At 32.8% G+C, this 14,687-nt stretch overlaps 2 protein-coding genes across 4 annotated transcripts in view; one reads left to right on the plus strand and one right to left on the minus strand.

Annotated features, from left to right (window-relative positions):
- The window catches only part of LOC111048342 (ras-related protein Rap-2a), a 101,510-nt gene extending 96,769 nt beyond the window's left edge, over positions 1 to 4,741 (plus strand). For 2 of the 3 annotated variants that reach the window (XM_039421748.1, XM_039421747.1), the window contains one exon: positions 2,381 to 4,103. In XM_039421748.1, coding sequence (XP_039277682.1) covers positions 2,381 to 2,470 — 90 coding nt within the window. In that variant the 3' untranslated portion in view covers positions 2,471 to 4,103. Of the gene's footprint in view, positions 1 to 2,219 lie in introns of all 3 variants that reach the window. The other variant, XM_022334219.2, reaches the window with a different exon arrangement.
- A 7,980-nt stretch (positions 4,742 to 12,721) lies between these two features.
- The window catches only part of LOC111059807 (meckelin), a 31,762-nt gene continuing 29,796 nt past the window's right edge, over positions 12,722 to 14,687 (minus strand). Inside the window, 2 exon segments of the mRNA XM_039420192.1 lie at positions 12,722 to 12,857; positions 13,915 to 14,057. Coding sequence (XP_039276126.1) covers positions 12,777 to 12,857; positions 13,915 to 14,057 — 224 coding nt within the window. The 3' untranslated portion in view covers positions 12,722 to 12,776.

Raw genomic sequence — 14,687 nt, forward strand, 5'->3', positions numbered from 1 at the left:
TCCTTAAATTTTTTGGAAAGCAATACTTTCCTTACCTATGGTAATAGGGCGAAGAAAGTAAAAAATCGTCAAACTATTCGGTGGGATAAGTTGTTGCTCTTCACAACGTATATTGAACTTAATTCAACCTTACATACTAGTTTCATTCTTCGCTCCAATTATGTTATTTAGAGGATATTGAACTGGAAATTATTTACAAAAAAATATCAATTATGAGTTAACATACAGTGTTTTTAAAACAAATGAGAAGAATGGAGTGATAAATCTGTGCTTCGAGTACGACTGCCTCTAATTTTAGGATTCATGGGAATTCTATAAGCTCGTGAAACTGAAACACAATCATGTACAATACTGGGAAAAATTTTTTTTTCTTTGTATAACTTTCATAGATCTTCATATGAAATTCATCTATAGAACTTGCAATTTTCAGCTTGATTTAAATTGGCTCGAATGAAGGAGTGAAGTTTCATAAGGGTGTCGGAATAGATCTATATGGAAGTAGAATGAAAAAAAATAAAGATATTATACTCAAATATAAAATAACTGGGACAGAGTAAAAGTGCTAGTACGACATCAAAATCAAAATGAAGCTGTTATGAGGATAATGGTGTAATGTATCATAGAGTATTACTCTTGCTGTCTTTTTCAGAAACGTTCTCTCTCAAAATCAACTGTCGAGTACAACAGGATCCTATTCCATTTGAGTCGAACCTTAAAAAACAGCTTTTAAAGAACAGCTTGGAAATTGAAATGGAGGAAAGTTGGGAAACCTAAGATTTTAGAAATCTTCTACTGTTACTCGTTCATTCTTCACTTGGGAATGCAGATTCTGAATACAGACTCTGTAGATCAACCAATTTTTCTATACTGTGTCATCTATGGAAACATAAGATTATTAGAATTTATTAAATATTTATAGTGGATGATGAATAATAGATGAATTGATACAGAAGGTTTTATCTTTAAGTGTATGCAATTGTAGGACTTTTCAAAAAAATGATTCGATAGACACTTCAGGTTCTACGAGGAGATGTTTGAGACACACATAAATCATGTTTGTAGGGTCCAATTATACTTGTTTAGTTGATGACTTGTTCACTTTGAGTGATTGAGAGCTTATTACTCTACCATTGAATAGATTGGTTGAAAGCGAGGTGAGCCAGCTTGTTAGGTACCGGTATATAGAGGTCTGTAAACAGAATAATTATTCGCCTGTCAATTAATAGGGGCTTACTGCCCTTGAAATTATACTATCAAGTCCTTGATTCACATCCTTGATTATCATAAAATACACCTTGATAATAACTAACCCTTAGAGTTATTAATCAGTGATTGGTTATTATTTGTTCCTCTCTAATTTATTGATGCTCTTCTTCGGAACAGTGAAACCCCTCTAGATTGATAGGCCTACTTATAGAACGAATCCAAAAACATTCATTTATATAGACGTATTTTTTTCATTGAAAAATGATCCTGATACTTCATAAATTGATCGTAACTGGGATATTAGGAAGGTGAAAAGCCTCTGGATTGATAGGCCTACTTATAGAACGAATCAAAAAACGTTCATTTGTATGGACGTGATTTATCTTTTTTTTCTTAACTGAAAAATGATTGTGATACATCATAACTTGATCGTAACTTGGATATTAAGAAGGTGAAAAAGCGGATCTCGGTAGGATCATGTTGTTCACCTAAAAAGAATAGAGATGAACAGCAAACCTCCTAGAGTATAAGGTGTTGATGATTCATTTATTTCTTCTTAAAGTAGAAAGTGTTTACTCACTCTCTGTTAGTTAATTGGTATCCTTATACTTGGAGTTTGGAGATGCCAGTAGATGATAGAACAGTCATCACTGTAGTGAACAGTGAGTAAACTCTTACTACTTCAAAGTTTCCCTGAATAGTGTATAATATTTCTTGAGTACGATGGAAAATTGACGCTGAAGTTTTCTTCTCTCTCACCCGTCTTCAAGAATGCATGATTTGAATCAAGCAATAAATGCCTTTTTATGATGTAGAATTCTTACATTATTATACAGATCAATATCAGCTCTAGTTCACGATCCACATAATTATGGTTTAGGCAGGATTGTAATAAATCCTACCAAAATAAATTGTCTGATCAATGGTTTTTGTGTTTGCTGCAGTGGTTGTAATGAATCCTGCTATAGAAAAACTGTTTCATTAATAACCAATGGTGTTTGCGTTTGTTGCAGTGGGCAGAAAACTAGCCAATGGCTGCAGTTGTAAATTCATTGAAACATCGAGTGGCTTGGATCACAATGTAGATGAACTGCTAGTCGGCATTTTGGCACAAGTGAAGTTGAATCCGCGACGTGATAGGGACCAGATGCACAAGAAGCGGAAACGACAGAAGGTGCGCATGGGAAGTGGAAAAAGGATTCTAAAACATTTGCTAGGTATCAAGCGAAAAGCAAAATCCTGTGAGAATCTACTAGTGTTATAAGGCTGCAGTGGACTGATAGAATACGTTCATCAAATCACTCTTCATCTCTCATGAAATCATCAACATACTTGCATAGCTCCTCTCTTCATGATCATGATAATCATTGTTTTTTTGTAATGGTGATAAGTAAGATCTGATTATGAGAATAATATTTCAAAGTTTCAGACTTGAAAAATATTTTTATCAATATTGTACCTGATCGATAGTTTGGATACATTTTCTAGATCAACGATTAACATTGTCAGTGATCCTGTCATGAATTTCATTCATAAAAATATAATAATGAAATTAATCAATTTGCAATTTTTTAATGTGTCAAACTGCGTTTAAATAAGGTGTAGCCTATAATCACAATACTGTAAATATAGTTTTGAATGTAGATAATGATGAGATGTTTGAATGAAATAACTTATAATACTACCCTTAAACTTTTATGTTAACTTCTTAGCATGCATTGCATTGCATAATAAATAAATATCGAGTGACCTGGCTGGCTCAGGTCTGGTGTCAGAGTTTCCAGGTCGCAACTGATCAATTCCAGGGCCTCTGACATGACCTAACAACTGCTTTATAGCCAGCCGGGGACCGACGACTTAACGTGCCCATTAGAAACACGGGAGTGGCCCAAGAAAAATAACTCGAGGCTGGGATTCGAAACCGAGCCTCTGGATTTTTATTATTTTTTGCATAATAATCGAAAATCGAAATTACAAAATTAATACTATCGCCAATCACTGGTAATGATAAAGTCGTAATTGGTAAATGGATTGACTTTTTGAAAAAATGCAATATAATGATATGTTTGTCATACAAATTCTCATATATTTATTAAGCATAGAATTACTAAACGAATGGACAAAATGCAATGAATTTACTAATGAATACATGGATATAGAAGTGCTCGATTATAGTTCTCCTCACATGACTTTGAAGATGAGATGACAATATTTAACACTTTTTTAAGCGATCGCCGCCTCATTTACCGCAGGCTGCGTAGTTGAGATTGGAGCTGTTTTTTTTTTCAGTCATCTCCAAAGTTTTGGTCCATTGATTAGAAAATTTCGGAAAGTAGGCTGCACGAGTCTGATAGCGTGTGGGAGGAGAAGATGATGAAGGATTGGGGGGGGGAGTGTCTGGAGCAGATTGAGGTTGAAAAAGTAGGAGTGAACATTGAAAAAGAAGGAGGTGATAGCCTCAGTCATGATGAGGTGATTGAGTGAAGAAGGAAAAAGTTGGAATCGGAAAACGCCCTGGAAGAAATGGAGAAGCCTAAGAAATCAAAGATGAAAACGCTGACCCCATTTGAATGGTACCGGTGTACAGCACTGGCGTTGGGAAGAAGAAGATGAAATAAAGAATAACAGGGAAAGAAGACTGATAAGGAACAACTAGAAAAAGGTAGAGGGAATGTTTCTTTGGTAACGTCGATTCCCGGGGAAACAACGGAAGTCCTAGTAGTCCAGATATCGTGAGCAGACTTTCCAGTTCAAATGATGATCACGCACTCTATCAGCGTCCTCATGAAAAAGTCATTTGTTCAACTGTGCTTCTAAATAATGGAAAAATTTAAGCAAACATTTTTCAAATTTTGCAAAATTTAACTCACCCTATACTTTCTCGAACACTACGAAAGAATGAATTGTTACCTCCTATCATGGATGATTTGCCCTTTATAGTTAACCACTACACATTTTTGATCATGAATATCTTTGTATCAGAGACGTAATAAATATTTCTTATATATGTGGTTACCGAAGGTTACAGTACTTCAAGATAAATAGATCTGTCATATACCTACCTTAAAGCATAGATTAAATAAAGAATATTTACTTACTTTATGCTTGAAGCTACGTTACAATAGACTATAGTAGGCCCTATATACGGTAGTAGGTAGTGAAAATAGTTCTTGTATCACAGGTATTCAGTGTTTCTTCCACTCTTTTATCACTGCAATACACTGATGATCATGATGAACCTTCAATAATTTATAGGTACCGTCTAAACTGATATTGAGCTATAAGATATTTGTAATATTGAGTGAATGAAAATATTGATTTATATTGAGTGGATATAATAATTATAATTATTATTATTATCCAGTTCATTTTGCAAAAAAATACATCGAAGATTTATTCCACTGAAATAAATGAAATCTTAGGAATAATGAAGTCTTTATTTTCTTCAGATTTCTTCCATTGATCTTACCTACAGTATAGTACCCAAAATATAGTAATATAGTTAAGCACCAAGCACACATCGATTTTTGTTCGTACGATACAAAGACCTTAAAGATGCATAGACTCACATGCAGCGCTAGTGTCGTACTTGGAATTGAAATCCGCCATTGAGGGGGCAACCCATAAGATTATTACATACCAATGCCACCAATGCCTTTGTGATCTATAGTACTACAAATAAATAATATATAATATCTCGTGCTAAAATACCCCAATGGCGGCCTTCAATTTCAAGTAAGAGCTATCATTGGGACGGCATAGGCATTGTGGGTCTATATCTCTTTAAGGTCTTTGGTACGATATTTTGCCGTCCTTATGAATTCTATCAGATTACACAGAACTTGACAAACATCATCTGTTTGAAATCATCTGTTTAATATAATAGAATTTATAAGTACGGCAAAATACCGTACGAACAAAAATCGATATCGAAGCTATATAGCTCTCGAAAATCATCTCAATTCTTTAACAAATAGGAAAATGCTAATTATAGCCGGAGATCTGAATTGTGACATTTTAAATGTGTTTCCGGGTTCGCTGGAAGAGAAATACATTGATGTGTTGAACGAAGTAGGACTAACAGCTAGTATAGACAAGGTGACTAGGCCGGCCAGCGGTACTTGTATAGACCACTATTTATAAGACTACCACAATCCTTTCAAGCCTCTACAATAATAGTTCAACAGCTGTCACTGACCACTACGCAATATGTATGAATATATTCTCTAATAAGAAACACAGCACACAAATAAGGATGAGTATTTTTCAAAGGTTGATTGGCAATCAATCAATAATTCTCTTTCTTTGCAGAACTGGGACTCAATTACTAGCGAAACGGACGTGAATGTGGCAACACGTCTGTTTACTGAAACTATCCAGAAAACTATAGAAACCAACACTAAAAGAATTCAGGTTACTGCAAAATATACAAAATTGAAGCCATGGATCAGCATTGGTCTAATTCAATCTATCAGGCACCGGGATAAATTAAAAAAGAAATTTAATAGACAACCCTTCTGTATCAGCTTGAAAAACGAATTTCTCCAATACAGGAATAGACTCCACTCTTTGATTAAACTTGCAAAATACAATTATTATAAAAACAAAATAGATGAAGCCTCCCACAATCCCAAAAATTCTGGTCAACTGTAAATGAAATATCTGGAAGACCTACTCAGAAAAATTCTTTCCCTATAAAAGTGCTTATACAGGATGGGCAAGCCACAGGACAACATAGTGTTTCAGATGTTAGTAATGGCTTCAACAAATTCTTCTCCTCTGTGGGGAGGTGTTTGGCTGATAGTATTACTCCCAGGGGTGAGCCAGCAGTAAACGATTCTTATCATGCTGTCGAGTCTCGGTTTGAGTTTCAATGTGTCACACAAGAAGAACTCAAGCAGGTGGTTGGCAGCATGAGAGGAAACAGCGCACCAGGCCATGACCGGATTCCTGCAAGAGTTATTAAAGAAAACGTGCTCTCACTCATACACCCTATTCACTATTTAATTAATTTGAGTTTACAAACAGGCAAATTTCCAGATGTACTCAAAATCTCCAAAGTTATCCCTATCTACAAATCTGGCCCCAAACCAATTACAGTAATTACCGTCCAATCTCTCTTCTAGCTATAATTTCAAAATACTAGAAAGATGTGTGAAAAACCAATTAATGCAATATTTGACCGAGAATAATATTTTATCAACATCACAATATGGTTTCCAAAAATCAAAAAATTGTTCAGACGCGTTTTTTGACCTATCTAAACATATTACTGAAAATATTAAAATAAAAATAAATTGATAATTACTTACCTTGATTTGGCAAAAGCCTTTGATTCTGTTGATAGGGAGAAACTCATGATAAAACTGGAAATGATTGGACTCAAACAGACCTCCTTACAGTGGTTCAAGAGTTATCTACAGGACAGGTTGCAATATGTCCAAATTAATGATAATATGAGTGGCCTGGAAAAGGTTGATTACGGAGTTGTTCAGGGAGTACTCTAGGGCCTCTACTCTTTTTGATCTATGTCAATAACCTACCGCTGCTGAACATCAGCAGTAAACTTTTTTTATTTGCTGATGACACAGCGGTGGTTTCTACAGGTAGGCAGTGGGATGAGGCGTTCAAAAATGCAACAACCGACCTAGCTATGATAAAAAGCTGGTTCGACCATAACTGTTTGACCATAAATACGAGTAAGTCCAAGTACATGCCTATTGTAACCCGTGGTCAGCAAGATCCAGGCCCCAGAGTCATGAAACTTCACTCATGTGGAGACCCAACTTCTACCGTGTGCAACTGTGAAATCTTAGAAAGAGTAAACCAATACAAGTATCTGGGCATAGTAATTGATTACAACTTAAATTGGAGTCCACACATACAGTTTATAAAGCAGAGGCTCCGAAGATTGCTGTATGCTTTCAATCAACTGAGCCAAGTACTGAGCTTGCAACATTGTAAGACTGTCTATTATGCTTTCGTTCAGTCTATCATACAGTACGGTATTCTCATCTGGGGAGGACTGTCACCTTCTCTCCTGGAGCCGCTTGCGGTGTCGCAAAGACAAATAATTAAAACAGCCCTGAACAAACAATACCGATACCCAACTATACAACTATTTTCAGAATTTCCTGTTTTAAACATAAGGCAATTGTATATAAAATCTCTATTAATTTACCTTAAGAACAATAGTCATAATATTTTGCCAGAAATTCTCCATACCTATCCTACTCGGTATAGATTGAATTATGGATTTGCGACGCCGCGGGTGGTTCACGGAGTGGAGCTGAAAACACCATTCTACCTGGCTCAGATGGTATATCGTAATCTGCCTGCAGAGATGAGAGACTTCGAATGCAGTATTGCTGTTTACAAGCGTAGGGTCGAGAGTGGCTCTACTGCCTGGGGTGGGAAATGTCTGAAAGCCTGCTTCATTCTGTTTATATGCACTAAAACCTATCCTTTATTTTTTCTTTAGCTCAGTTTGGTCAATTTTTGCTATCCTACTCCTTTTATATTTTTAAAAATTGGCTACCGAGAACTCACCCCTACACACAGACGTATAGTCTTGTAGAGGTATTCCAGTAACCAATTTTCAAGTGTCATATTTTTTGTAACTGTGCATTTTGGAATAATAAAGAATTTGATTTGATTTGATTTGATATGTGTGTGCGGGGCTTTACTGTAGGCCTACTCTTACCGTACCTAAAAATCATCCCTACACTAATGAACGATCTGTATTTTTATAGCCTTATGATATAAGAAGTGAGCGTAATTTAATTTTATAATTTTACAAAACTTTGTTTTCTTTGAGCAATCAAACATTGATCAACGTTTCCATATTATAGAGATTCAAAAACTTTCATCAAACACATGAGCAAATGGTAAAGTGAAAAAATTACTTAGGTACTGATTCAGCTACAGTGCCCATGAAGTTGAAGCTAATCAGATGCTGGAGCACCTTATTCAGCACCAGCGAATCATAGAATGATTCTTGAGAGAACTTGTATTTCCTTAAAAATATACATCCTTAAAAAATGGCTTATAGCTTTATAACTACTGCATATTTATTCTGACAAGAAGCACCAATCATGAATTTTCGCTTCAGATGTATTTACTTAATCAAATTCCATAGTTTTTCAAACTTGAGAGTAAAGCTTCAAGGGTCGTTGAATGGTTATATTCAATCAATTTTCCTTATAGCTCCATGTGATGAGTGTGAATGAAAAGACAAAACAGTATTTTATCATCCTACCAGACTATCTATCCAGTAATAGGCTACATTAATTCCACCAGAGACTATATTACCCTCCATTTTGATTAATTTCGATTGGCTAATTCTCACCAGCAGCTGATTCTCAGTCAATAGCAGGACATCATTCTGGCTTTGCATTTTGGGATGTTGGAGTAAGTGATCCTCTTCATTTCATGAAATTCATTTTTATGATTAAACAAATTTATTGTATTGAAAAGGAAATTCATTGATTCAATAATATGAAAATCCTTCATGAGAAGTTATTCAACTTGTAGAAAGTTCATGAATAAGTGAATATTATTTGTAAGGAATTTGAATTATATTGTTCAAACATTTTTAAGATTTAATTTTAATTGTTTATAATACTACATCTTGAGATGTGAAATGTATTGATAATTCAACTCATCATCTTAATACATCATCATACTGTATCATCTTAAGTTGTAAGAGTATTAACCCTTATCAAGTTGATCTGTTAAACTCGACATTTTTCTTTCTTCCATACATCAAATATCAAAATCTATAGATTCTATAGTTTCGTATACGATACCTATAAGTGAATCGACAATGAAACAAAATTATGCTTCTGACAATATCCACTGTCCCTGGTTGTTGAATCAATAATGTTCAGACAAGAATGTCACAATACTAGACAGAGAAACAGCCTAAATGGAAATCCCTAATCTCTACCTATCTCTATCTATAAATTAGTATTTATATTCATCGACCGCGAAGAGCAAACAAAATTCCTTAGTTAAGTAGATAAATAATAAGCTAATATGATAAAGCAAGAATATACTAACCATGTATATGTGATCTTAAGGAATCATCAATCTAATTTGATTATCTTAACGGATCAAAATATGAAAATCCTACTGTTTGTCAAACTAAAACTAAGTACCGTACCGTATACGATAGATAAAATATTATTAGTGATAAAAATTGAAAATCATTCATGTACCTCGGGAAAAAATGAGAATCAATATAAATATTAACATGAGGTGAAAAACTTGAATAAATATCATAAATATTATGTACCTAATAGAATCATTGTAATTTAATGAAGAACGACGAATTACAATATTATAACTATGGACCGTTCCCAAAATCACTGTTGATAAAAACCCTCAGGGACCATTATTATATCCATTGTACAGGGTCCATTTCTATTTAAATAAAAAAAGCATACAATTTTCAGCTACCTACTATAAGAGAATCCAAAAACGCTACGCAAGAATATTGTTAATTCAGATGGTTTAAGATTGCGGAACGCTTTTAATCAAGAATAAACACTTTATTTCACCATGAAATACATGCAACAATGCAATATTGAGCAAACATTCTGCCACATCAATTTGTTCTAGTTGACTTATTTTCTATGGAAAAATATTTAAAGACAGGATCAGAAATACTGTAGAATATAATGTGGGAAGCAATATTTATGCTACATGCTATCATATAATTATATGGATATAAAACGTCAATACTTTCAAAAAGGTAGAGTGGCATTGTAATTCATAACTCAATTCCAGTAGCTAACTACAACACTAATGATAACCAAAAGTATTTATCTTAAAACTGTATCTATAATTTATGATAAAAATAGTTTTATTATATTCATTCACACTTCAAATAAGAGTTTTAAGTCCTTATTAGCGGTTGTTGGTCAATAACTAAAGCTTGAGATTATTAAATGAATATTTATGACGTGAAATGACTGCCGATTATGATGTAAAATCATTACAATTCCATAAATTTCTACCAGTGTCTCGCAAAATATGCTGAAGTAAGCTACTGAGAATAGAATAATTTGCATAGACATGTTCATCCTTGGTGATCATTTTCTTTTTAAATTTATGTAGTGGTTTTTACATGTACTAGTAAGAGTTGAAATTGAAATGTTGCATAACCTATATTTTGGGGGATTGCGGTGATAAGATCACCATGGGACAATTGAGTCGCAAGGTTTATAACCTGTTCAGGATAATCAGAATGTGAAAGACGTTTTGTAGAAATTTATAAGTGTATATTCACATTGGAAATACAATAATAGATCATTATGGAATTACTAATCTCTGATGACATTTATTTCACTTCTACAAGAGAAAAAATATCTGTTTTAAGAATGATGAACAAAGAATGAGTAGAATCAGTTTTGATATCACACAAATTAAACAATTAGAAAGAACTATTAGTGAATATTGGATATAAATTCATACAGATGAATCATTTATGTACCAATTAAATAGATATTGCAATGTCTAGAGAAAATTAGAACTGTGTGAATGTTTTAAAATGCATATTCTATGCAATTCCAATGAATTATCTAAGGTACCTGAAACACCAAGAAAAATTGCATAATTTTCAACAAGTTTCACTATGAGAAACTTAGATTTTCTACAAATCTCTAGAATTTTCAATTATAAAAATCAAGTAATGAGGATGAACTCATTATATTAGAAATGATGTAGTTACAGTCTGTATAGAATAAGTTGAGACTTGGACAAAATATCCATATTGCTTAATAGTGTGAAATTTCAATCTTTTCATGCAATCACATATAACAATGATTACCTATATGTATTCAATTGAACAACAAAGTCGATGCAGAGATGTCAATTTGGATACATTCAGTTGTATTTGGCAACACGGATATTTTCTCCAAGTCACAACTTATTTTATTCAGAGTATATAGTAACATCATGAGGAGAAAAATGTACTGAAAAAATATTGATTTAAAAAATAATATGGTAAATAGAAGTTCAATTGAGTGGAACATGATGCAAATAATAAGATATTCTAATGATTCTACGAGTGACAAGAATAGTGTGGCACGATCAGTTGATTTTATGAATTTTTCAAACAATCTCCTCGGTCTCATGCAATAAAGCAATTTTGAATGGTATAATTAATTAAAATAACTATATTGTATACAATATTCTTATTTTCAGAAAATCCTTCTGAACTATTTATAGCATTGCAATACTTTTATCATTGTTGAATTTGTTTCATAAAAATGTATTGTCAAATTAATATTTGATGATGTGACTGTAGGTAATACGAAATTGTAAATAAGTTGTATATTTTTTGCACAATTGTATAATACTGTAAAAATCTTATTATATAATATTGATGAATAAAAATTATATGATTCTCTGTTGGGGAATTTAATACAACATCCCAAACAAATCCAATTCCCATCATTTTTTTAAGTTTGTAGTAAAACTGAATTTTCATAAATTTAATTTTGTTCTTAAAACATTATTTTTCTCATGGAGGCTGATGAAATGCTTATTTTAGAGGTACTTCCAACCTAGTACCTCGGCTCATTTGGGCTTTCATCTGTGTTTTGTTGATAACAGGAGAATTCTACTATTCACACGGTTTCATCTGATGAGCAGATAATAGATCCATAGTTTGAGACATGATGATGGAATGAAAAAGCAATAGGAGTTTTGAGTTATCAAAACAATTTTATGCAATATGAGTTTATATGTTGTATTGTATGCCTCATCTATCGGGTAAAATAAGACTAACTCACTTTTTGAAAAAATTGGGAGTGAGAGAGAATCAAATAGGGACTAGAGAAGTACCTAGAAGACCAGCAGGCCTACCCTTCCTTGTCCTACGGTGCGGTGGATGAAAACCAATAACTTCCAAGCCATGTAAACTGTCAACTCTTGCCCCTATAAAAATCGTTTCAGAGACATACAAGATTAATATTGGATCAACATCCACTCCAAATTCAATGCCCTGGACCACAAAACGATACATTTTTCTCCTAAATTTCTGAATATATTAATTATTTGAAAATTATAGTACATACTAATTTGAAAATCTTACTCACAAATCTCAAGCTGCGTTTACATCAAAGTTGATAACAAAATGGTCATAACTTAATCCTTATAGATTCTATTAGATTGAACACATCTTATCATACACAAGATGAACATATGTGTTTGTCAAGTTCCGTTCAATCTAATATACATTTTGTTAATAACTCTTGTGTAAACCCAGATTTACTCACAAATTTCTATATTCATATGTGTATATACATTTGTATCAACTGTTGTTTCAGTTGAAGAAATTTTGATTGGAAAAATTTGGTTATTTCATTAAAAATGAAACTTTGTTTATTAATTACGTATTTACCAGTAATCTGGAAATCTTACTCACAAATTTGTATATCAACTTTTGTTTCAGTTTAAGGTATTTTTATTTGAAAAATTTGGTTATTTCATTAAATGAAACTTTGTTTATTGATGCAATATTTTAATAATCACAATAACGCTATCTCCATATTATAATATTTTCATATCAAGAAACGTTCATCTATCAATGTTTTCTTGGCCAAATTTTTCTTGCCTCCTATTTTGCGAACCAGAGCCAGTATCTGTAACAGAAAGCAAAAAATGTATTGAAAGAAGAAAATAGGCATAGCATTATTTTCTCTTTTTCAATACTAATTAGGAGCATGCCATACCACATACAATTTTTATCCTGCGTTATCTTAATAGCTTGAAATGAACTGATCATAATTCAATGAGGTTCCGATTCACATGAGTATTAAAGATTATCAAGGGAAAGGTAGGTATTGGACAAGCTGTTTATTCTAGTTCAAGTTGATCAGATAGATAACTAGGATCACGAAAGCACACAGAAGTCATGAAACATTATTTTTACAAAATTGCTAGTACATCGTGTTTTTATTCTGATTTCGTAACAGAATTATTCAGAAATTATTTTATGTGAAACAAAATTGCTAGTACATCGTGTTTTTATTTTGATTTCGTAACATAATTATTCAGAAATTATTTTATGTGAATATCAAATGTTAACTTCAACATTCATTCTTATTAATTAATTCACCAATATTAGATCTTAATCTAACCAATATTCACCAATATTAATATCTTCTTCAAATTACATATTCGCCTTTTACGCACCAAGTTGAACTATAGAGAAAAAATAGCATTTTCCTATGGTTCAACTAAGTTACATCTAGTATAATTTATCTCTTTTCTGTATAGGGCTACTTTTATAGAAATAGAAAGAAAAATGACGCCCTTTTTGAATACCCTTTGAAAATGAATACCCTTTTTGAAAAAGGGTACTAAGATTTTTATTTTTCTTTCTATTTCTACATTTAGTAATTTTGAGAATCAAAACTTCCTTGTTCAATAAGAGTTACTCGGACCTATAAAGCCAGAGAGTGAGAAGGTATGCACTTCAAAAATCATGAAGTTTTATGAATTAGAAAATTCTGATATTGGAATTCTTCTAATTAATTCACAATTCTAATTCACAGTATTGCCTTTATCTAGAAGCTAAGAACTCAATTAAACTCTTGTATTTAGATAAATAGCAATGCAAATTCTCGTTTGATCATTTTTCGAAAACAAGAGGCTACCAGTTCTATTGCTAAACGAAATGATAAAATAGAATATTACCGCTGCACTTGCTCCAGTGACAATGGCTGCCAGTAAATAATTTTGTGATAGCACCTCCACGAAGCAGAAAGTTATCAAGTCAAAAGAAACCAGAGTTGCTTCGTTGCCGTAGAATAGTACGTTGTCAAATGAGTTGCCGTTATCTGCAAAAATAACATTATTGCTAAAATCAAACATCAATGAGCGTTAATGTATGATAAACAAGTTCATAGTTAAGGCAACAGTTCGATCTGATAATTTTTAGCTATCTTTACTCCAAATTATTACAACTTTACTGTTTTTTCAAACATCAAGATTTATTTTATGAATCAATTCTTGCTAGTTATCAATTGTCAGCACACTCTCGTATCCACACACTTTACAACCATGAAACCCACACTAACTTGCCGCATGTAACAAATGTTGGCAGAGAAATAGATAAACTGGAATCAAAACAACACATAGTTTTAAAGAATGTGGAAGAAATTTTCAAGTTGTTTGAGTTTGATTCTAAAATTGACTTATTAAGGTACATAGAACAGCTATCGGATATGGTATTCAGCAATCACATATCTATATCGAGCACTAATAACATCAGTCTTATTTGATAAAAAAGTATTGTTCATCTTCAGTCCAAATTCCGCACTATACAGGAACAACTGAACACTTGAACACTCGACCTGATCAATCAATTCACTCGACAATTTTAGCGATAAAAACGAAGCAATGGAAATGAGAACGTGAATGCTTTATGATATATTTTTGAACTCTCTTCACTTAGCTCCAGTTTTCTA

The sequence above is a fragment of the Nilaparvata lugens genome, chromosome 2, assembly GCF_014356525.2.
Source record: "Nilaparvata lugens isolate BPH chromosome 2, ASM1435652v1, whole genome shotgun sequence".
Lineage (NCBI taxonomy): Eukaryota > Metazoa > Arthropoda > Insecta > Hemiptera > Delphacidae > Nilaparvata > Nilaparvata lugens.